The sequence below is a fragment of the Epinephelus lanceolatus genome, chromosome 14 (assembly GCF_041903045.1).
Source record: "Epinephelus lanceolatus isolate andai-2023 chromosome 14, ASM4190304v1, whole genome shotgun sequence".
NCBI lineage: Eukaryota > Metazoa > Chordata > Actinopteri > Perciformes > Serranidae > Epinephelus > Epinephelus lanceolatus.
In genome coordinates, this window is record NC_135747.1 from 38,017,123 (window position 1) to 38,041,994 (window position 24,872).

The 24,872-nt window shown below is 42.0% G+C and overlaps 1 protein-coding gene across 2 annotated transcripts in view; it reads left to right on the plus strand.

Annotated features, from left to right (window-relative positions):
• The window catches only part of mylka (myosin, light chain kinase a), a 78,142-nt gene that overhangs the window by 10,820 nt on the left and 42,450 nt on the right, over nucleotides 1-24,872 (plus strand). For both annotated transcript variants that reach the window (XM_033617349.2, XM_033617350.2), the window contains exons 3-17: nucleotides 76-283; nucleotides 1,157-1,202; nucleotides 1,804-1,969; nucleotides 2,058-2,223; nucleotides 2,318-2,339; nucleotides 4,809-5,019; nucleotides 5,138-5,214; nucleotides 6,446-6,546; nucleotides 6,795-6,998; nucleotides 14,364-14,483; nucleotides 17,565-17,696; nucleotides 19,515-19,712; nucleotides 21,688-21,895; nucleotides 22,005-22,049; nucleotides 24,016-24,117. In XM_033617349.2, coding sequence (XP_033473240.2) covers nucleotides 76-283; nucleotides 1,157-1,202; nucleotides 1,804-1,969; nucleotides 2,058-2,223; nucleotides 2,318-2,339; nucleotides 4,809-5,019; nucleotides 5,138-5,214; nucleotides 6,446-6,546; nucleotides 6,795-6,998; nucleotides 14,364-14,483; nucleotides 17,565-17,696; nucleotides 19,515-19,712; nucleotides 21,688-21,895; nucleotides 22,005-22,049; nucleotides 24,016-24,117 — 2,006 coding nt within the window. The remainder of the gene's footprint in view (nucleotides 1-75; nucleotides 284-1,156; nucleotides 1,203-1,803; nucleotides 1,970-2,057; nucleotides 2,224-2,317; nucleotides 2,340-4,808; nucleotides 5,020-5,137; nucleotides 5,215-6,445; nucleotides 6,547-6,794; nucleotides 6,999-14,363; nucleotides 14,484-17,564; nucleotides 17,697-19,514; nucleotides 19,713-21,687; nucleotides 21,896-22,004; nucleotides 22,050-24,015; nucleotides 24,118-24,872) is intronic.

Consider the following 24,872-nt stretch of genomic DNA (forward strand, 5'->3'; position numbering starts at 1 on the left):
GGGACGTTTGATTTGTTTACAGTCAGGTTGTTTGTGTTGTCGTCAGTTCTGTGTGTGTGTGTGTGTGTGTTTCAGGTGCGAGGTCATCCTGAGCCTCAGGTCACATGGCACAGAGAGGGGAGCCCTGTGATTGGTGGAGAGCGCTGCGTTGTGCAGCAAGGTGGGCGGGGCACCTTCAGCCTGGTCGTGGGCGGAGTCAGAAAGGAAGATGTGGGCCGTTACACCTGCCAGGCAACCAATCAGGCGGGGAGCCGTCAGGTGACTGTGGAGATCCTCCTGGAAGGTTCGAACACCTGCAACACAACTTCTACTGATACTGCTGCACCACACATTCACACCCTGTCAGTGTTTTATAAGCAGCTGCTAACATGTCAGTACAGAGTGCGACCAGCAGAGGGCGCTGACATGTTTAATTTTACAGTAAAATGTCTCTGACGTCCATCTTTAAGATTCAAAACGATATTTAACTCTCAGATATTCATGAAGACTTCAGTCAGCTGTTCTCAGTTCACTTTGATTCAAACAGGAGATCATCAAAGTTTCCAAACATGACCTCACCCATATAAAACCTACTGTGTGTGTGTGTGTGTGTGTGAGAGAGAGGTTTAATTGCGTCGTAAACAGCTCGCCGGCAGCTTCCTGTTTTTTAAACACAACCAGACTCACACTCAGTAAAACTGAACTCAGCTTCAGTAGAGACGCGTTTACTGATCTGGATCACACCATGTGACCGGCGGGGGTTAATTTAGGGTTAACTTCCTGTGTTCAAACATCATCATCATCATCATCCTGAATGTTTTAGGCACCAACCAGAGCTCTAATTAATTCATAACTTAATGACTCATCTACAAAAAGAGACAAGACGTCAAATAATTTAGATGTTAGTTTCATTTTTAAATTAATTTTTGTGTTAAAATCATAAAACTCAGACACCATTAACTTTTTTAGTCTCCTGTTTAATTTTAGCTCATTGTGTTTCTCCTTCATCTCGTCTTTCCTGTTTGGTGTCACTTTGATTTGTGACAGGTGCAGATAAAGTCACCTCCTGTTGAAATAGTTGCAGCTCTGATCTTGTTTTAATGAAGATGGACTAAAATAAAACTCCTTTAAGAAACCAAACTGTTTCTCTCATGTGTTCATGTTTTTCCACCTGCAGAGAATTCTGGGAAGAAATACGGCCTCCCGTCCGCCATGAAAACAGGGTGAGCTCTTCTTCTGTGTCTCTGGATCAGTGTTAGTGTCGTAACTCTTCCTCAGCATGTTGGAGGACGTCCTGGTTCAGAATATGGAAGAGAAATCAGCCGTTTAAAGGACCGATCAGTAAATCTAATGTGCTTTTTTTATGTTGCAGTTTTTACTGACGGCCATAAAACTATTCATGCTGTCATTTTTACATGTTTGTGTTTATACAATAAATCAGAATCAACTGGCAGAGACTCGATGCATCATTATGAAACACACACTGGTTTTAATGGAGTTAAAGTGGTGCAGTCATCTGTGGCTCGTGCCTGGTGGTGCGTTCACCGCACTCCTGTAAACAGAGTCTTCATTGTAAGTTTCCCCTTCTGAAATAAAGGTTTCAATCAATCAGTTTGTCAATCAGAGTGTTACATTCATGAGCTCTAATAATTATCAGACATGTTTATGAAACATATTTGGCTGATGTCTCATTGGATGATCACAACAGGAAGCCCCGCCTACTAATGAATCAACAGACAGTCATCACTGAAGAAGAAACCCTCCACAGTGACACGTAAAGAAGTACTTGATGCTGACAGAACTCCATTTCCCATGATTCCCCAGGTGTCGCTCTGCCGTCCCGTCGGTGGGGAACAGGCCCAGTATCTGGGGGGAGAGTCCGCCCAAGTTTGTCACTAAACCGAGCCGAGTATTCGCCAAGCCAGGACAGACCGGGAAGTTCAGCGCCAAAACAACAGGACGCCCACAACCCCAGGTCACATGGCACAAGGTGGGTGGAGCTTAACTCAGGCCTCAGGTAAAAAGTGCTAACAGTTTAGCTGCCATCTTGTTATTGGCCACTGTCTCCACCTGTTCAGGGGGAGGTGGAGCTTCAGTCTTCTGTGCGGATCAGTATGTACGAGCGCTCTGGGCTGCACTTCCTGGAGATAAAGGAAGTGTGTGTGGAGGATGCAGGAAGTTACACGTGTTTGGTGATCAACAGCGCCGGGACAGCAACGGCCTCCACTACGCTCCACGTCCAGGGTGAGCTGACCACTCAGAGTCCAAGATGTTTGTTTCTGACATCACGTCCTCTGAAAGCTGAAAACAACATGATTGTTTCTGTTTCTCCTCTCAGGTGTTCCTCAAGACTCGTCCAGGTGAGTCCGCACACTCACCTACATCACAGCTTTCTTTTAAGATGTCCTCATCACCTGAGTCTCGTTCTCATCATCGACGTCCCTTCGTCATCAACTAGATCCTGTCGTCATTACCTACATCCTGTCGTCATCACCTACATCCCGTAATCATCTCCTACATCCCATAGTCATTACCTACATTCCATCATCGTACCTATATCCCACTGTTTTTACCTACATCCTGTCATTATTGCCTGCACCCATTGTCAAACCCTACATCCCATCTTCCTCTCCTACGTCCTGTCATCATTACCTACATCCCATTGTCTTTACCTCCATCCAGATGTAATTGCCTACATCCCATCATCGCCTGCATCCTGGCATAATTACCTACATCCTGTTGTTATAATCTACATCCCATCGTCATTACCTACATCCTGTCGTCATTACCTATATTTCATCATCATCTTCTACATCTTGTCATCATTACCTCCATCCCATTGCCTTTACCTACATCCAGATGTAATTGCTTACATCCCATGATCATCACCTGCATCCTAGCATAATTACCTACATCCTGTTGTCATTAGCTGCATCCCGTCATCATCTCCTACATCCCATAGTCATTACCTACATTCTGTCATCTTACCTATATCTCACTGTTTTTACCTACATCCTGTCTTCACTACCTACATCCCATCGTCTTTACCTGGATCCCGTCATCATTACCTACATCCCATCGTCTTTACCTGGATCCCGTCATCATTACCTACATCCCATCGTCTTTACCTGGATCCCGTCATCATTACCTACATCCCATCGTCATTACCTGGATCCCGTCATCATTACCTACATCCCATCGTCATTACCTGGATCCCGTCATCATTACCTACATCCCATCGTCATTACCTGGATCCCGTCATCATTACCTACATCCCATCGTCATTACCTGGATCCCGTCATCATTACCTACATCCCATCGTCATTACCTGGATCCCGTCATCATTACCTACATCCCATCGTCTTTACCTACATCCCGTCATCATTACCTACATCCCATTGTAATTACCTACATCCCATCTTCATTACCTGCATCCTGTCATTATTGCCTGCACCCATTGTCAAACCCTACATCCCATCTTCCTCTCCTTCATCCTGTCTTTACCTCCATCCAGATGTAATTGCCTACATCCCATCATCATCACCTGCATCCTGGCATAATTACCTACAACCTGTTGTAAATACCTACATCCTATTGTCTTAGCTTACATCCCATCATCACCTCCATCCAGATGTAATTACCTACATCCCGTTGTTATAACCTACATTCCATCTTCATCTCCTACTTCCCATCGTCATTACCTACATCCTGTCGTCATTACCTACATCCTGTTATCATTACCTACATCCCGTCATCATCTTCTACATCCTGTCGTCATTACCTATATTTCATCATCATCTTCTACATCTTGTCATCATTACCTTCATCCCATTGCCTTTACCTACATCCAGATGTAATTGCTTACATCCCATCATCATCACCTACATCCTAGCCTAATTACCTACATCCTGTTGTCATTAGCTGCATCCCGTCATCATCGCCTTAATCCTGATGTCATTACCTACATCCTGGCATCATCACCTACATCCCGTCATAATTACCTACATATAGTCGTCATTATTAACATCCCATCGTCATTACCTACATCCCAGCATAAGTACTTAATTCCCTTCCTTACATACAGTCGTCATTGCCTACATCTCTTTGTAATCACCTCTACCCTGTCATCATTAACCACATCCTGTGATCGCCAGCCCCACACAGAATCTGCATCCACTGAATTCTGACGACACGACAACAAATTGCCAGAACTTCCTGTCACTGGTCGTAAAGTTCAAACTATCCGACAAAATGTTTTTACACTAGAACCGAAGAGAACCGTGATTCAGTTTGAGCTGGACCGACACCACCTCTTTACTCGGTATAAGGTGAGGTTTCACACCTGTTCTGTTGGTTCAGATCAGACTGAGAAGTCTGAACGTCTGGACCAAACCAGGACGGTGTGAAGAGCCCTGAATTCATCTTACGTAAAGCACAAAACTCTCTCCAGACATTCAGACTGAACCGCGTGTTATGTTTTATAATATTTTATTGAAGGAGTCTTTAAATCTGTATAAGCTGTGTTTTCAGTGGAAACAAGTAGTGAACACATGATGGTATATTGAGGTCATAAATCACCAGCTCACTGTGAGTGTTGATCTTTTACTTACTAAGAAATACTTCAACAAACCTGGAGCTGTCAAACAAAGTGACACAGATCCAGTCACTGCTTCATCCAACAGAAATGTGGATTCAAAAACACACTTAAACTTACTGGAAATAATCACACAGCAACAGTTCAGAAACTCTCCTGCAACATGTAAATACAACGTTTATTATCTACATTAAAGTGAGCAGGAGTTTGTTGACACTGAAGTCTCCTCCTGCAGCATCGTCACCTCAGCTGAGTCCACACACACCAGCAGCAGTAACCTGACAGCTGCTCCCAGTGGTCCCAGTGCTCCCAGCACCCAGGCAGAGCAGCCCAGGCCCAGGGAGAGGGAGCAGCAGAGCCCCCTGTCTCAAACAGCCTCCTCCTGGAGGAGCAAACCTCCTGTACAGCTCACTCTTGTGGCTGAGAGGAGAACTGCAGCTGCCCAGGTCACAGTCACAATATTACAACTATTATTATTATTTTAATAATAGCAATGACATAAGTGAAGATAGAGATGCTCTGAATTCTGTTTCATCATGTTCATCTGTCTGTCTGTGTCTGCAGGTCCAGTCAGTCTTTAGTCCTGATCCAGGTCAGACCAGTTCAGTCCAGCAGGCAGAGAGCAGCTCAGTCAGCAGCAGGTACAGTTGAACCTGTTACAACACAAAGCTAACATTAGCTAATGCAACAGCTACTGGTACGTTAGCTAACATTACATTAACTTATGTTATATGTTAGCCAACATGTAACTAATATTACTTTGGCTGATGTTACATGTTCGCTTATGTGTAACATTAGCTAACGTTAGCTACCATGTCACATTAGCCAATAATACTTGATGTTAGATGTTAGCTAACGTGTAACGTCAATGTAACATTAGCTAACATGTCATCAGCTAATGCTATATTAGCTAATGTTACATTAACTATTGTACCACTTTAGCTAACATGTAACATTATTTAATGTTACATTAGCTAATATTACTTTGGCTAATGTTACTTGTTAGCTAATGTGTAACATTAACGTAACATTAGCTAACATGCCATCAGCTAATGCTATAATAGCTAATGTTACATTAATGTAACATTTTTTTAAAAATTTTATTTAACCTTTATTTTACCAGGCAGATTGCTTGAGATCAAGTGATCTCTTTTATGAGCAAGGCCTGGCCAAAATGGCAGCAGTTTACAAAAAATAATAAGACACGCAAAGGAAAAGCACAGACATGAGAAAAAGAGAGAAAAGTCCAGAGTCCTATAGAGGGATTATGCCCTACTTAAGCTAACATGTAACATTAACATTATCTAATGTTACATTAGCTAATATTACTTTGGCTAATGTTACATGTTAGCTAATGTGTAACGTTAATGTAACATTAGCTGGCGCTATATTAGAAGAAGTTACGTTACCTAGCGTTACATTGACTAATGATACACGTTAGCTAACATGTAACATTAGCTAATATTAGCTAATATTAGTTTGGCTGAGTGTAAGCTAATGTGTAATATTAATGTACCATTTGCTAGCTAATGGTACACTAGCTAATGTTAATTAATGTTACGTTAACACTATCTTATGTTGCTACCTAACAGATGTTAATTAGCAGTGATGGTCTGATTCTAAACAGCTCTTGATTGATCAAAATAGTTTGTATACGATGAAGCTAAAAGTAGTAGCCTTCCAGCCAATGTTAGTACGACAGTCCCTATTTTTTGTGATATTGGAGCAGCTATCATCCCTGGCAGCCTGCCATTTTGTTTATACAATTTTCATTCTCCTTAACTTCAAAAGTAAAATTGTGTATATTTATTAATATAATTATGTATGAGCCTAAGCTTGAATTAACTGTTGAGTGTTATCTGTGTGTGTCAGGGCTGTGAGGAGGTCGGTGACGGGGTCCAACCTGCGGTTCGAGGCCGTTCCTCTGGACCAGGAGGCCACAGAAGGAGCACAGGTCACATTCACCTGCCAAGGTCATTAAAACCTCTGAGTCTAATTAAAAATGATCATCATAATGTGTAGAGATGAAGTGTAAAGTTGACAGTTATATGGCAGATAGTTATATGAGTGAGTCTGACCGGAGGGTGATGTCATCACCATGAGGAGGTGCAGTGACCTAAGGGTGATGTCATCAACATGAGGAGGTGTAGTGACAGTTTCCAGCCTCCAGGTGTTGCCTGTAGACTAAACTGTGTTGTCCTCACCTCTCACCTTCTCTCAGTCTCCTCTGTGGCCTTTGCCGTGGTGACATGGCTGAAGGACGGGGGTCCAGTGAGGACGGGTCTGCGGCAGAGACAGGATGGGACACGTCTCAGTCTCACCATGGACAGAGTGAGACAGGAGGATGAGGGGACGTACAGGTGTCAGCTGATCACTGCTGGAGGACTCACTGTCCACTCTGCAGAATGGACACTCCGTGTCCTCAGTAAGACCTGTCTCTGTCTGTCTGTCTGTCTGTCCCCTCTCAGATCTGTCTCCTCACTGATACAACTGACATTAGTTTATTATTGACATAAAAACATGAGAATGTATGTAATGTATTTAGGTGATCATGTGATGAGACTCAGTGTGTTGTAGTTAAACGTCCAGCAGGAGGCAGCACACTGTCTCATTACTGTGAGACACTGAGGACACAGAGTCAGAGTTTGACATGTGATCAGACTTACTGATCTGCAGACAGGACGTTAATATGTTCAGCTGTGGAAACATGGTCAAATACCCGAGAAATAAAAAGTCAGAAGATTCATTCATATTTTATGCTTTTTGCAGTCAAAATCTAAAGTCAAGTAAAGTCACAAGCCACGGCTCAGTTCTCCTGGTAACACCTGATGGTTTACCACCTCATAACCATAATGGCAACAACATTTGTCGTGTTTGCAGCAGAAAGCAAAGTCTCATGATGATGTCACTGTGGTATATTACACGTGGTGTGAAATGTGGTGCCAGAGACATCAGTGATTAATCTATCAAAATACCTTTCCATTCTACTGATAAAGTGAGCATATCTCAAAAACTAAATAATTGATGCAATTCAAATAACTTATGGAGTGTCAGGAAATATTGTGTTGGTGTTTCATATCTTAAAAATCTTTTGAATCAAAACGTTTTGTGATTTTATTTTATAAAAGGTGACAAATTTTGTTTTTTGATGACACAATTTCAGTGCGTTTGTCAATTATTAGGATGCATTTACAGAACCTTGTAGCTCAGGTTGTGCACATGTGAAGATACTCCAGGAAATTACATCACAATAAAAAAAAATATCAATGTAGGCACTAGTGGACGAGTTCAAAGGGTTAAAAGAAGTAAAAGAAGCTGACACGACGAGAACATGCAAACTCCACACAGCGTTTCAAACATGTAACAGGGCTCAACAATAAGGATTGCCCGATTGCCCGGGGCAAGTAAAACTCAAGGTCGGGCATGTAAACTAACAACTCACTTGCCCGATCGGGCAAGTTGCTAAAAATAGTAAAAGTTAATAACTAATTGATAAAATAAATGTATTTTAAAACGTGCTCTGATGCAGCGGTCTCTCTGCCTGAAGTCACAGGCACACGTAACAATGTCCTGCCCACAGCCCCCATTGATATTATTTTGCGCGACGGACACTTCATATAATAACATAACAATATACTATTTATGGTGTTATGCCATCGTGTCATTTCTGTCTCTACATGGTCACGCATTAACAATTCTCCTCTGCTCTCTGTATCACGCACGGCGGAGTTCCGCCACACACACAGGTGAGCACGCTAGAGAGGCTCGGGCCGCATTTTCCTGACCAAACCTGACCCCAAGCCTGGTGCAGTTTGTCAGCTGACAAAGTTATTGAAATGGACAGTGTGTAGCCTAAATAACCATCCACGGACTGCTGTTACGCACTGACAAACACGCTGCTCGCACAGCAGCTCAGCGCAGCACTCATGCTGAGCTTGTGTTGCGTTCAGGCGTTGTCACGTAAATAACAACTTCCAGCACTTAAATAGGTCATAGCAAAAAGTTTCACGCATGTGAAAATTATTTTTCATGCGTGTGCTTCACCTCCGCTGCTACAACTCCATCCTAGGGGAAACACTGCTGTGTGCATTTTGTGCAACAGGTGGATGTGGTAGTCTACTGGTAAAGTAGAGAGAGAGCTAAGTAGCGTTGAAGTAGAGTAGACCAGGACAGAGAGATGGAAGCAAAATATATTAAACCCGGTGTTAATACAGTAGAACTGGAGAGAGGGGTGAAAAATAAATAGAGGTGGGCATGGCTCAAGTAGGGTGCAAAATTATAGACGGAGAACGATTGACAAATTTTTCACTTTAAGCCATGACACTGTCATTTTTGTGTAAGAATTAAGCTACAATACATGACATATGTTGTTTTAATTAATAAATACAGTGTAAATAAAGATTACATAACATAAAAATAACTGCAGTCTTTGTTATTTGATAGCCGCTTAAATTAAACAATTTTTATAGGGCAAGTAAAAACTGACTCCGGGCAAGTAGATCTCTGACCAACTTGCCCGACCGGGCAAGTGAAAAAAAACCTTATCGTTGAGCCCTGTGTAAAAAAGAAAAGACATGCACATACACACAAGAAGACAGATGGAAAGAAAGTAATATCCACAAATAATGAAAAGCAGTTGTCAGAGTATAATTAGTTTGATTTACACATTCAAAAAGGAGTGGGAGGAAGTATAAACTTATTAAACCCCACCCCTCCTCCATCGAGTGAAATTAAACAGACAGCTTCCTTATATAGATAAACCTTTATCATAACTTTTTAACTTTGCCTCACAAAAATAACTCATGTATATGTAAATGATGGGAAGTACCAAATGTCTGTCTTACAAAAACCTATGATGGTATATGATATAAATGACCAAATATTATGACTTACAAGTATAAACCAGTCCAAATGTATGATATATATACTACCAACTGCCTTTACCTTACAAAAAAAATAAATATTAATGTAGATTTTACATAAATATCATCATCAACTTGTCCTGCTATCTTTTTATATTTAAATAAGTGAACATATGACTTATACAAAGTATGAATATACATTATTCTATCAATTTATACACCCACATACCCACATATTAATAAATACTTATTTACATATTAATACATTGTTAATTACAGAAAAATAGTTCACTTTAATACCTTCATGTCGCCTGTCTGTGAGCTGCCGGTCGTTACAAACACACACTGAGTGTAAAGGTTGTGAACGACACACAGTTTGAGATCTGAAGTTGCTCCGTCTGAACATTAAGTGTAATATTTACAGATGTGTCATTTGTTTGATTCATTTCTGTTTTTAACTGTACAAAGATCAGATCCACCCTGAGGGGACACAGTGTTAATAAAGTTAGACGTACAAAAAGAGTTAACTTTGCAGAAGAAGAACGAGCTGATCTGAAAAGAGCAGTGAGAGAAAGAGGCCGGCTCTCTCTGGTGTCGCACGAACGTTAAACAAATATGAGAGCTGAAACCATATAAAGACAAAACATGCTGCTGCACTGGACACACACATACACACACACACACACACGCAGCTGAAGCCGACCCAAGAAGGGCATCGACCGGGGAATCCACTGTGTGTGTGTTGGTCACATTGTGGGGACTCCTCTCTTCTGTCTGATCTCAGGACGTTTTACAGGAAATCACTGTGAACAGTCACAACATGAATGCAGGCGTCTGAACTGGAGAAATGAGCCAATATTTATTTTTAGTTTTCACATTAAAATAAAGAAAAACTGAGTAAAATCATGTGAAATAAAATAAAGTATCAAATCTAAAAGTGTTTCCTGCCTGAGGGTCAGAAAAGTTTAATTCTGTGAATAAATAACGAGACTTCCTGTCAGAGGAGACACGTTCATTTGTCAGACTGGAGTTCAGTTTCAACCAAACTTTACAGAAAATCATCAATAATAAAATCAGTCAGTATTTTATAGTATAAACATCAAAGGACTGAGTTTATAAAGTGGTAAAGAACAACAGAGACATTTTGATAAATAACAGTAATTACTGTCACTATCTTTACATGACATTGGAGAACATTGATTTATTGTGTTAGTTCGACTGAAATCAGACTAAACTGAATTTCTCAAAGTCGGACGAACACACCCAGATATGTGATTGGGAGTTGAATTCCTCTTGCATGTATACAGTCAATCAGACCCAAGATAGATCGGTGGTTTGGCATGACGTCTGCAGTGATGCAGGCGCTGTGCCAGACCATTGTGGTGAAGAGGGAGCCGTGCCGGAAGGTGAAGCTTTTGATGTACTGGTCCATCTACATCCCAACCCTCACCTATAGTCATGAGCTCTGGGTAGTGACCAAGAAGGAGATTGTGGATACAAGTGGCCGAAATGAGTTTCCTCTGTGGGTGGCAGGGCTCATCCTTAGAGATGGGGGATGGAGTTTGGACATCCAGAGGGAGCTCGGAGTAGAGCCGCTGCTCCTTCATGTTGAAAGGAGTCAGTTGAGGTGGTTCAGGTATCTGATCTGGATCCTCCTTAGCGCCTCCTGTTAGAGGTGTCCCACTGGTAGGAGGCCCTGGGGCAGACCCAGAACACACTGGAGGGATTACATATCTCACCTGGCCTGGGAACACCTTGGGGTCCCTCAGGAGGAGCTGGAAAGTGTTGCTGGGGAGAGGGACGTCTGGAGTACTTTGCTCAGCCTACTGCCCCTGCGACCGGGCTTGGGATAACCGGTTGAAAATTGATGGATGGATGACATGTTGGCATCATGTTTAACAGCAGCCGAAGGCTCTGCCTCTCTTTAAAGGGCCAGTGTGTAATATTTGGCATGGTTTATTGTCAAATCTGAATCTGAATCTGAATATTCTACCCATTAATATGTTTATATAAGTGTATAATCGCTATAAAATAAAATTCGTTTGGTTTTTGTAGCCTTATAATTATGCTTTTATATATATATAGCAAGGGCCTTGCTTTAGAGAGGTCGCCATCTTGCGCCGCCATGTATGTACGGCAGCCCGAGCGGACAATCCAGCCAGCTAGAGAATGCGTTTCGCGTGTATAAATGAACCAACGAAGACAGCAGAAGGAAGGAAGAAGGAGAAGGAAACAGCAGAGAGTGTTAGTAGTTCGTCGACAGAGAGTAGTGAAAAGTTTTTTTAGTTATAAAGTTTGCGAATGGACCACACTTACCACGCAACAGGAGAGAATGAACCTGAACTGTCATCTGCGAGGAAAAGAAGACGCAACTTCACTCCTTGTGATGCACTCTTTGTGGCGCTTTCCCTCCTGATGATACAGTACAGTAAGTTTGGACACACCTTCTCATTCAATGCGTTTTCTTTATTTTCATGACTATTTACATTGTAGATTCTCACTGAAGGCATCAAAACTATGAATGAACACATGTGGAGTTATGTACTTAACAAAAAAAGGTGAAATAACTGAAAACATGTTTTATATTCTAGTTTCTTCAAAATAGCCACCCTTTGCTCTGATTACTGCTTTGCACACTCTTGGCATTCTCTCCATGAGCTTCAAGAGGTAGTCACCTGAAATGGTTTTCCAACAGTCTTGAAGGAGTTCCCAGAGGTGTTTAGCACTTGTTGGCCCCTTTGCCTTCACTCTGCGGTCCAGCTCACCCCAAACCATCTCGATTGGGTTCAGGTCCGGTGACTGTGGAGGCCAGGTCATCTGCCGCAGCACTCCATCACTCTCCTTCTTGGTCAAATAGCCCTTACACAGCCTGGAGGTGTGTTTGGGGTCATTGTCCTGTTGAAAAATAAATGATCGTCCAACTAAACGCAAACCGGATGGGATGGCATGTCGCTGCAGGATGCTGTGGTAGCCATGCTGGTTCAGTGTGCCTTCAATTTTGAATAAATCCCCAACAGTGTCACCAGCAAAACACCCCCACACCATCACACCTCCTCCTCCATGCTTCACAGTGGGAACCAGGCATGTGGAATCCATCCGTTCACCTTTTCTGCGTCTCACAAAGACACGGCGGTTGGAACCAAAGATCTCAAATTTGGACTCATCAGACCAAAGCACAGATTTCCACTGGTCTAATGTCCATTCCTTGTGTTTCTTGGCCCAAACAAATCTCTTCTGCTTGTTGCCTCTCCTTAGCAGTGGTTTCCTAGCAGCTATTTGACCATAAAGGCCTGATTCGCGCAGTCTCCTCTTAACAGTTGTTCTAGAGATGGGTCTGCTGCTAGAACTCTGTGTGGCATTCATCTGGTCTCTGATCTGAGCTGCTGTTAACTTGCGATTTCTGAGGCTGGTGACTCGGATGAACTTATCCTCAGAAGCAGAGGTGACTCTTGGTCTTCCTTTCCTGGGTCGGTCCTCATGTGTGCCAGTTTCGTTGTAGCGCTTTATGGTTTTTGCGACTCCACTTGGGGACACATTTAAAGTTTTTGCAATTTTCCGGACTGACTGACCTTCATTTCTTAAAGTAATGATGGCCACTCGTTTTTCTTTAGTTAGCTGATTGGTTCTTGCCATAATATGAATTTTAACAGTTGTCCAATAGGGCTGTCGGCTGTGTATTAACCTGACTTCTGCACAACACAACTGATGGTCCCAACCCCATTGATAAAGCAAGATATTCCACTAATTAACCCTGATAAGGCACACCTGTGAAGTGGAAACCATTTCAGGTGACTACCTCTTGAAGCTCATGGAGAGAATGCCAAGAGTGTGCAAAGCAGTAATCAGAGCAAAGGGTGGCTATTTTGAAGAAACTAGAATATAAAACATGTTTTCAGTTATTTCCCCTTTTTTTGTTAAGTACATAACTCCACATGTGTTCATTCATAGTTTTGATGCCTTCAGTGAGAATCTACAATGTAAATAGTCATGAAAATAAAGAAAACGCATTGAATGAGAAGGTGTGTCCAAACTTTTGGCCTGTACTGTATATCTCCCCAGCGATGGCAGCACCAAATCCCATTCTGTGCAGCAAAATGGGAGCGGAGGATTCAGCCTCTGTTCTCGCCCGCTCAGCATCCTCATTCCTCATCTGTATGCCCCGGCTCAAACAGGTATGGCTCTGGGTCTGTGTCCGCTACAAGAAACTCTTCAAAATCACGTTCAAAGTCGTCCATTGCAGCTACTATAGTCCGGAGATATTGCTAGGCTAAATAAACAGCTGAGCTCTGTTTACAGGCTACGCTGTCAGTCAGTGTGCGGGCTGGAGATTGGTGGAGCAGAGAGGGGAGGGGGTACCCGCTTGGTATTGTAAACGAGAATGTGTGTATGGAGTGTGTGTGTTACGCTAGAAGAGTCAGAGTTTGGGACGGAGTCTTTTACCCCCTGGAGTGTTACCGGAGTTTTTGGAGTGCTCAAATAAACTGGCCTTTTTCCCGAACGCTCCTCTGGTCTCCTGCTCGTGAGTGATTCATTACAATATTGTAACATGGTTTAGATTTCTAAATAAACATTCACCTCGTCGCTAGATAGACCTACTCCTGAAAAACTCGTGTCTGCGCAAGGCTTTTTGTCCCTACGAGGCCACCGTCATTTACCTGATGGGAGGGGTGAACGAGTGAGCCCTGCAATATAGAATTTGACCACTGATGTCACTGTTTTCAACGGTTTTCAACCCATTTTACACAGTGGCCCTTTAAAAGAACGTTGGGGTTCCTCAGGGTTCCACACTAGGTCCTTTACTGTTCAGTTTAATATTGCAGTTCTGATACAAATGTATGTGGATGATGCAAATTTATTTGTTTTTAACAACAATAACATGAAGATGAAGATGATGATGATGATGATGAAGTCTCTCCGTTGTCCTTCAGAGAGTCCTGTTCCAGCTGGTACTCATTCCTCATACGTCGAGGGCGTGGCCTCACTGACCATCCACAGCACATCACGGCGTGATGACAGAGCAGAGAGCAGCGCCAGAGTCCAGTTCAAAGGTCAGACTCACATTAATGCACTGTTTACTCTTCTTCCTTAAGTGCACTTACACCTTGCCTTAATACTGAGTGATGATGAAGAGGAGGAAGAGTTCTGATTCAAACTGAAGCCCCTTCATTTGATAACTGACTTGTTGTTTGAACACCTGCACACACCTGTGTCCGCCTCTCCGGGTGCTCAGTTCATCAGCGAGTCATGATTATGGTGATGATGATGGTTTCTGCTCTTTATCACTGTCACCATGCTGCTGATGAAGAGCAGAGACCATCATCATCATCATCAGAACTTTATAAGGAAAATCATTCAGAGGGAAGAAAGTCCTTCTGCAGCAGGAAATCCCCAATTGAACACACACACACACACACACACACACACACACAGAGTATTTCCCACAGTCTGACCCTCTTGACCGTCAGACCAAATGTCCATGTGTGGACAGTAAAGTTTTGTGAGAAGAGTTTGTTTACGTCAGTCTCATTAACGTTCATGTCCATCAGTTTAGATTAACACGACATCACATGAAAGTGTCTCTGCGAGAATATCGAAGTTTGTTTTTAGTTATGTGTGGTTTAACCCGTCACTTGTTTGTCACAACACACGTCTGTATTATTAATATTATTTATTGTTATTATTACTGTATTGATTTCCTCTGTGGAGACAATGCAGGAGCTGGATTTTCAACAGACTATTATTATTATTATTATTATTATTATTATTATTATTATTGTTGTTATTATTATTTTCTGTTTCACTTATATTTCTCCAGGGTTAGTTCACAGTGTGAGCAGGGCAAAAAGAAATGTTTCTCTGGCAGTGATGAAGCTACAGCTATAAAACAACAAACAAACAAACAAATAAAATAAAATATATTAAAATATTAATAATTGTTTTTTTGTCTTGTTGTGATGTTAATGATGTTCAGTGAGGTTTGTTTTGAATGAGGGTTGTTTAGCATACAAGTCCTCCCATTGGCTGGATTGTTGCCTGATGACATCACACACCTCACCTGTGATTGGTTGTGACAGTCGGCAGGAAACGTCCCCACAGAGCGTCAGTAAACTGAGACAGTGGATCCATGAGAGCAAGAAGACAAAAAATGACTGAAAAAAAGAACAGTGAAGGACGTGGACGGAGTGTCCACATACTTCTGTCCACATAGAGGACGGAGGGGTGTGTGTGTGTGTGTGTGTGTGTGTGTGTGTGTGAGATCCTGTCCTCTTCCTCTTTCTCCATATATGGAGTCTGGATTTCCTTTTCTCTCTCCCAACATCTGTGTGTGTGTGTGTGTGTGTGTGTGTGTGTCTGTGTTTGTTAACATGTGTGTGCATGTATATGTGTGTGCACGTGTGAGTGTGAATATACAGTGTGTGTGTGTGTGTGTGTGTGTGTGTGTGTTAACATGTGTGTGCACATATGTGTGCACGTGTGAGTGTGAATATGCAGTGTGTGTGTGTGTGTGTGTGTGTGTGTGTGTGTGTGTGTGTGTGCACGTGTGTAAACAGGCTTTGTTCTGTGTACATATCAGAGATACCAGAGAGGAGACACATAATTAATAATGTACACACTCTGTATTCACATAGAGAGGAAGGAAGAAAGGAAGGAAGGAATAAGGAAGGAAGGAAGGAAGGAAGGAGGGAAGAAAGGAAAGAAGAAGGAACGAAGGAAGGAAGGAAGAAAGATAGGAGGTCAGAGAAGAAAGGAAGAAGAAAAAGGAAAGAATAAAACAAAAAGAAGATGACGGAAGAAAGAAGGAAGAAAGGGGGAGGAAAGGAAGGAAGGCGGGAAGGAAAAAGAAATGTAAAGGAGGAGAATAAGGAAGAACAGGAAGGGAAGAAGGAAGGAAGGAAGAAAGAAGGACAGAGGGAGGGAAGAAGGAGGGGTGAAAGAAAAGAAGAAAGAAAATGGAAAGGGGGAAGAGAGAAAGAAGGCAGAAGAAAAGGAAGAAAGAAAAAGCAAAGAAAGAAAGAAAGAAGGAAGGAAGGAAGAAATGGAAAGGAGGAGAGTACTGAATAAAAGGGAAGAAGGGAGGGAAGGAAGGAAGGGGGGGAGAGAGGACAAGGAAATGAAGAAAGTAAATGGAAAGGAAGGAAGAAAGAAAATGGAAAGGGGGAAGAGAGAAAGAAGGCAGAAGAGAAGGAAGGAAGGAAGGAAGGAAGGAAGGAAGGAAGTGGGAGAAAGACAGGAAGGAAGAAAAGAAAGAAAGAAAATGGAATGGAACGAAGGAAGACAGAAGGGGGAAGAAAGGGAGGGAAGTAAGGAAGGGGGGGAAGAAAGACAGGAAGGGAGCGAGGACAGAAGGAAAGGAAGAAAGTACACAGGAAGGAAGGAAGAAAGAAGAAAGGAATGAAGGAGGGGAAGAAAGGGAGGAAGAACAAAGGAAGGGGGGAAAGACTGGATGGAAGAGAGAAAGGAAAGAAAGGAAGAAAGAAAATGGAAAAGAAGGAAAAGAGAAAGAAGGAAGGGAATGAGGAATGATAGGAAGGAAGTAAAAGCCTAAAAGTGGTAAAAAAAAAAAAAAAAATTGGAGGTGCTTATGGGAAATGGTGTTTGTTAAAGGAGGCTGAAAAACACAACAACATGAGACAGTTTAACTGTGAACATGTGAAATGAGTCACATGACTTCCCGTACAGGAAGTCTCTGTTCAGACGCAGGATGTTTAGTGTCGTTATTAACGTCACTGTGAGTTTAAATAAAGTTTGATTTAAAGAAACACTATGGTCACAAACATGATCCACACGTGTTTGAGAACGCGGATGAAGACGGTGACACAGAGGCACGACCAGGTGAACGAACTCAACCAGCGCTCCTACACACAAATGTTAGTCCTCCAGGGGGTGATGCAGAGCGAATCAGAATGTTTCCATGACGACAGGATGTTTTTATGTCTGTGCGCCAGCCGCAGCCAGAGGCACGATGTTTTCAGTTTGTCTGTCCGTTCAGACATACGGTGAAAACGGTATCTCAAGAACACTTTGGACTCAACGATGAACTGATTAGATTGTGTTGGTCAAAGGTCATGTGACATGTGACATGTGACGTGCCACTGAACAGGTGTGTGTTTCTTCTTCATGTGTTGCAGACAGACGGCAGGGCTGCAGGTCAAAGGTCACAGAGGTCAGAGGAGTGTGTGAGGCTCCTCGATTCATACGCTGCCTCGCCGACCTGAAGGTGATGGACGGCAGCAAAGTTACCATGACGGTGGAGCTGGCTGGTACGACCACGCTGTGTGTGTGTGTGTGTGTGTGTGTGTGTGTGTGTGTGTTTGTTAGCTGTGGTATTTCCTGTCAGATCTCCAGGGAGATGTTAGAGATGAGATGAGGACAGATTTACTCTGGATGAGTCCGGCCTCTTCATTTCCTCTGTGTTAGTGTGTGTATGTTCAGTGTGTGTGTGTATGTTCAGTGTGTGTGTGTTTGTGTTCAGTGTGTGTGTGTGTGTGTGTGTGTGTGTGTGTGTTTATGTTCTGGTTCTTGTTCCACTGATCTGACAGCAGTGTGAGTTATGGGATGATTATCATGTACTATAGAATTGAACAATAGCTAAAGGCTCCATATTATGAACTCAGCCGTGTGTGTGTGTGTGTGTGTGTGTGTGTGTGTGTGTGTTACATAATGATTTTCCACCGAGGCTTTTCTCCATATAAGCTGTGTGAGGATCAGGTCTGCTGCTACCTGAGAGCTGCTGTCAGTCATCACACTGTTTCCTCTCATTTTAAATTTATTACAAAAACAAACTTATTTACGTGTTTATTGTTTTTTTTGTTGTCGATGGCCGAACAGGTTGTTACGTGTCATAAAAACTGAGACGCAACCGACTGCCTCAGTTGTCTCCAACAGCCTGTGGACTGATTTCTATGTGAAGGACTCGGGACAAATTTTTTTGCTGAAAGATGTGACTTCATGAATGTCCATAGTTTCCTGCCTTTCCTCAGCTCTGCGCTAACAGTGTCCAACAAACAAACGTTAGCTAAAATATGGAGTCGGCTAACGTCAACGAACAGCCAGCGCCCACAGAGTCCACACACGCTGTGTTTCTGTCATAGACCCTTTTTAGGGCTGACATCACAATGACGTCATGTTATCACCTGGAGGTGCAGCTGCCTCTCCGCCACAGGGCTGTAGGCTACACAGGAGTCTTAAAATGTGTTTGTCTTGTTGTGTTATTGGGAGCCAGAATAGAAGGAGTCATGGCTCAAAACCAGCCGCCACTGCCCGTCAACAAAAACAAAGACAACTATGGTTAAATGTGATAAGACCAAAGGACTGGACGGAGGCCATCATCAAAAATGCTCACTGTATTAAGGGTTATCATGTCCACCTCATCAGAAACTGGGGAGGGATTAAGAGGAATATTGGATTTCTCTGGAACGCTAACTTTTTAGCACATTAGCTAACGTTAGCTTCCATAGCAAAACAAACAAATGTGGTCCTCCTTTGTAAGATTGGCTTCCTGTGACATCATCCATCCACTGAGTGAGAGCATACGGGTCGGCCAGTCTGGTCCCGTTGGTCAGTGTTTACTTATTCAAGTAACACTGGCGGTCCCGGAGAGTGAGTGACCTGACATGGTGCGTTGGTAAATTCAGTCTGACGCTCTACACTAAAATGAGAGCCCTGTTGGTGGAAGAAATGGAGCGTTATATTTCTACATGAATTAACCAATGGTTAAGTTAATCACACATTCACTGCGCTCTGCGCTCTGCTGCTCTGAGAGTGCAGCGCTCTGGATAACTGAACAGTACATTCATACAGTGCTCAGAATTTATGAACAGTCCAGTTTGCCCCAGAGTGCGCTTTTGCACTTTCTCCATTGTCTAAAACAAACCAGCAGAACTTGTTAGCTAGCGCTAGCTAATGTCTGTAGAGAATTGTTTTGCCTCCAGCTAAGCCCCACCCACCAAAAAACATCATACTGTTTACTAACAGTAAAAGGGTCTATACACGTCTTGCGGCGGCCGCCAGGTAGTGCTGCTGGATGATGGTTTAGTCCAATTATTGATGATTATTGATGAAGTGGTTGTGCTCTTCAGGTAACCCCCCTCCAGAGGTGGTGTGGCTCCATGACGGGCAGGAGGTGACAGAGTCTGAAGACTTCCACCTCCTCAGGGAGGAGAACCGTTGCACTCTGCTGATCCAGGAGGTTTTCCCTGAGGACAATGGGACATACAGCTGCCAGGCCTGGAACCAGTACGGAGAGGACCACACCCAGTGTCAGCTCACTGTGGAGGGTGAGTTCTCAGGAACTGGTTTCAACCTGGTGATTTACCATCAAAATGTCAGAAATGTATCAGCAAGTGAAGACTTAATTTAATGTGTAAATCTGTTGCTAGGAAACATCTGTCACACCGTCCAATCAGGAGCAATTAACTCTGTAAACTATGTTTACATACACACCAATATTCAACTGTTATACTAGATATGACAGTATTCTGGAACTGATTGTTGGACACGTAAAAAGCATATTCTATTAGGATATTCTGAATTAGCGGCACGGTGGTGCAGTGGTTAGCATTGTCACCTCACAGCAAGAGGGTTTCTGGCTCAAACCCAGGGTGGAAGAGCCCTTCTGTGTGGAGTTTGCATGTTCTCCCTGTGTCAGCGTGGGTTTCCTCCAGGTGCTCCAGCTTCCTCCCACAGTCCAAACACATGCAGGTTAATTGGTGACCTCTATGTCTCCATGTATCAGCCCTGTGATAGTCTGGTGACCTGTCCAGGGTGAACCCCACCTCTCGCCCAGTGTCAGCTGGGATAGGCTCCAGCCCCCCCACAACCCCCAAAAGGATAAGTGGTTATGGAAAATGAGTAAATTATTAAACAGTTTATCAGGAATATTGTCTTTTTTGAAATAATGGCAAAAAGCAGAATATTTTCTTATGTAAATACCGTCACTTTAGCATCACAATCTAGCTTAACTTTCAAACATACGGTTTTCAAGGCTCAAAGATAAATCTTTGGTAAATGTAGGTATGAGTTTTATTTGTGGAGAAATCTGTGTGTGTTTTAGAGTTAGTACTTTTCATAAAGTTTTTATTAAGAGGGTTATTTCTGATTACGCTAAGCTTACTGATCTTATTTGTTGTGTTAACCCTTTGAAACCTGGAACAACCTCCTTTTTCTTGTGCTGCTTTCAGACGCCTTTTGCAAGTATTCAAACCTTTGAACCCGAGCAAATTGGTGCGATTTCTTTAATATAAATGGGAAAAAGGCAATGAGCAACTTGGTAGGAAATGCCCAGCAAATTGCAATATATAGAAAATTATTTTTTTTTTAATAGAGAAAAAGAAAAAAGTAAGGGAAAAAACTATGTTTATATTACACATTTTGAAATTGTGTTACAGAATTTTTGGAATTTTTAAGCACTCTTTCCAGGTAGTTTCCTTGTTTGCTTGTTTTTAACATTCTTTCTCTATTTTTTGCTAATTTTCTTGTTTTTTTTATTTTCTCTTTTACTAATTTCTTGTTAATTTTTTGGAGTCATTTCATCTTTCGTTGCTCTTCCTTTGTTTTTACAAGAAATCAAGCCAATTTGCTCTAAAGTTTCAAAGGGTTAAATGTTAATAAAATGTCATAATATTTCATAATTTGAGGTTTGTTGTTATTTTAGTGAAATGTGATTCAAAGTTATTATTTAACAGCTTTTATGACGTTTTAGGTCAGACATGTGGACCGTACTCCATATCACCTTTTTTTCTCTTCTGTTAGTAGCACACTAACGTTAGCTTTGTCATTTCGCTCAGTTAGCTACACAACAATTACACCTACTCGTCAAAAAGACTATCGGATTTTTCCATCTGATTTTGGATTATTGCAGAAAATAATAACATTTTTGATAGTTGCACATTTTGTTGAGCAAGAAAACCTTCACAAATTAACACCATTTTCATGATTATTGACTAGGCTACACTACGGTCACATGACTCAGCGTCACCACCATAATGACCTTCTGTAGTCTCAGTTAGCAACTTGTCAACAACCACCTTTTGCAAGACACATTTTGAATTCACAGTGTGGTATTTACTGACGTTTTTATGTCATAGAACGAAACATAAAAGTCTCCTTAGCTTGTGTTAACCACAGACTTTATTTCAAGACAAGGGAACAGGAAGTGCTAATGTGCTAACATGCTAACTCATTTCAGGGTTTTAGGAATCATTCCTGCACTACCCTGTTGTAGTTCTGATGATGGTTGTGTTTTTGTGGCAGAGCCTCAGGACGGCGTTCAGCCCTGGTTCATCACCAAACCCAAACCGGTGAGCGCCGTTGTGGGTCAGCACGTCCTCCTGTCCTGCGCCATTGCTGGAGATCCATTCCCCCAGTATACCTGGACCAGAGCTGACCTGAGCCAACCTCTGACCTCTGGAGGAGACTACGAACTGCTGCAGAAAGAGGACGTCACCTCACTGCTGATCAGGTCAAACACTTACACTTAATATCAAACAGATCTTTAGATGCTAACAACAGGGATCCAACAAGGATCTAATCAATACTTACAAACCCTACCTCCTCTTCTTCTTCATCAGGAGAGTTAAAAAGCATCATGCTGGAGACTACCTGATCACTCTGAGGTGAGCCAAGCCAGTGACAGCAGTCAGCATATATATTGAGACAACTACAAATACTAGCAGCTGTTTTGTTGAGAGCAACATGCTAAAATAATCCTCTATGATCTACAGTACACAAATGAAGTCAGGATTAAACACCACCCCTCCCCCATCCATAAATCCATCCATAATCTATCCATCAACCTCTTCACATACTGTAGACCCCCCCCCCCCCGCATCATCCCCAATTAATCCCAGTGGTTCCACTTTTTATTTAACTATTTTTTATGAGGTATAAAGGTTCAGATATGCCACAGTAGTTCCAACTTTTAATGGAGCGCCTTTAAATCATATGTATGGTACCAGTCTTCTAAAGAAGGCAATGAAAGTAGGACTGGGTAGAATGTTAAGATTCCTAAAATACCCCCAAACAGACATAGTTCTGTTTATAGCACTCTGACAGGCAGTGCATACGGACAAGCATAAAACTTGGACGTACATAACATGGACTACACAAGCCATGAAGATGTGGAAAGATTCACTTCAGCTTTGGGGGTTCAAGATAACATTGTAAAGATACATTTAATTATTCTGCAAATGCTTTTGTCCAAAGCAACGTACAAATGTGGTGGTTCTGAATAAAGCAGTAGGGTACATCACAGGAAGTACCACACTGCCTAGGTGGAATAATAATAGTATTAGAGAGGGTACGAGCATATTCAGGGAAGGGCTGGAAAACATACAAGGGTACAAAGGCACTAGAAAGTGTATATCAAGGAATACTAGTTAGGCTATGGTGGTGGTGAGGAAGACTCTCCAAAGACTACAAGGCAGGGTACCATGATAGTACAAAGGGTGCGTTGCAGGGTACTGGGGAGGTTATAGGGTCATAAGCATATTTAATATCAATTAATTATTTATTTTTCTCAATCAATCAATTAATTTTACTGCTACTAAAGTACTAGCAGAAGGTTGTAGAGGATTACATACTAGGGCACTTGGTTGGTTACTAGAATAGTAGGATATTTAATAAGTAAGATACAAGGTAGTACATAAGTAATAGGAAGGGTAATATAGTATTAGGGAAGATAGCAAGGTAGTGAGGAGATTAATGGGAAGGGTAAGGAAGAGTGCTGAGAGTAAACTAAATGTGTGTAAGTATTCAACAAATTGTATTAGCTTTAGGGTACTGGGTAGGGAACAGGCAGGGATACTGCAGACGGCGCAAAGGAGGGCGCTGCAAAGAATACTAGGTAGGAAACTTGTGTACAAGGGAGGGCATACTAGGTCGGGTACTAAAGGGAGGGCACTGCAATGAATACTAGGTAGCGAACTAGGCCACCAGGCAGGGTACTTCAGAAATACTAGGTAGTTTTACTGGGTCTGAAGGGAGACACTGCAGAAAATACTAGGTATAGTACTATGGTATCAGGGAGGGCACTGTAAAAAATATTTGGTAGGGTACTAGGGCACTAGGGAGGACATTGTAAGGAAGACATGGTAGCATACTAGGGCACTAAAGATTACTAGGTAGGGTACTTGGGTACAAGAGAGAGCACTGGAAAGAATACAAGACAAGATTTTAGGGCACTGTGGAATGCACGGCGGTGAATACTAGGTAGGGTACTTGGATACCAGGGACGGGACTAGAAAGAATATTTGTTAGAGTGCTGTGGCACTAGGGATAGCACTGTAATGACTTCTAGGTAGGATACTTGGATATAAGGGAAGACACATCAATGAATACTAGGTAGGGTACTTGGTTTAAAGGGCACTCACACTAGAAAGAATGCAAGGTAGGGTACTGGGACACTTTGAGGGGCACTGTAATGACTGCTAGGTAAAATACTTGAATACAAGGGGGGCACTGTAATGACTGCTAGGTAGGGTACTTGGGTACAAGGGAGGACCCTAGAATGAATACAAGGTAGGGTTCTAAGGGGTTCTGCTGTTGATTGAGGCACTGAAGCTCTGCCTGTCTGTGTGTCAGGAACAATGTTGGGGAGTGCAGCGCTTTGGCCTGTCTGTCCGTCACTGGTGGAGAAACGGACAGGACGAGAGGACGAGAAGGAGGAGCAGGAGAGGACGACAGGTGAGACTTCATTCACCTGAATGATCCAGTAGCTTTCTTTATTTGTTCTCTTATTGGGTAACAGAACAATAATGATTCATTATCCTGTCTAAATGATCAGTAACACTTACTAAATCCTGTGACACAGTTTGTTGAGTCAGGTTTTGCTTGTTAACACTAAAATCATGTATGCTAACATTACTTTTTTATGCTAACCTTACTGTTGCAATGCTAATGTTATTTTTAATGCTGACTTAACTATGTTATTGCAAATGTTACTTTTTAATGTGAACATTACTTTGTCAGTGCTAACGTTATATTTTTTTTTTTTTAGCTACCCTTACCTTTTAATGGTAAACTTACTTTTTTTAGTGCTTTCATTACTTTAACTTAGCTTACCTTACTATTTCATGCCAACTTTTTTTTTTTTTGTGCATGTTTACCTTATTTTTTCATGTTAAGATAACGTTTTCAGGCTTAACTTACTTTTGCAATGTTAATGTTACTTTTTTATGTTTCCTTTGTTAATGCTAACACTACTTTTTTTTAGCATGCCTTACTTTTTTAACTTGCTTTGTCAGGACTAATGTTACTTTTTAGCTTACCGCCACATTATGTTTTCATGCTTACATTTGCAATGCTAACATTGCTATTTAGTGCTAATGCTCCTTGTATATGTGAATCTTTAGTTTGTTAGTTCTAACTTTATTTTTTTTGAGTGAAACATATTTTTTACACTGAACTAAAACATAACAAATGAAAACAAACTATGCTAA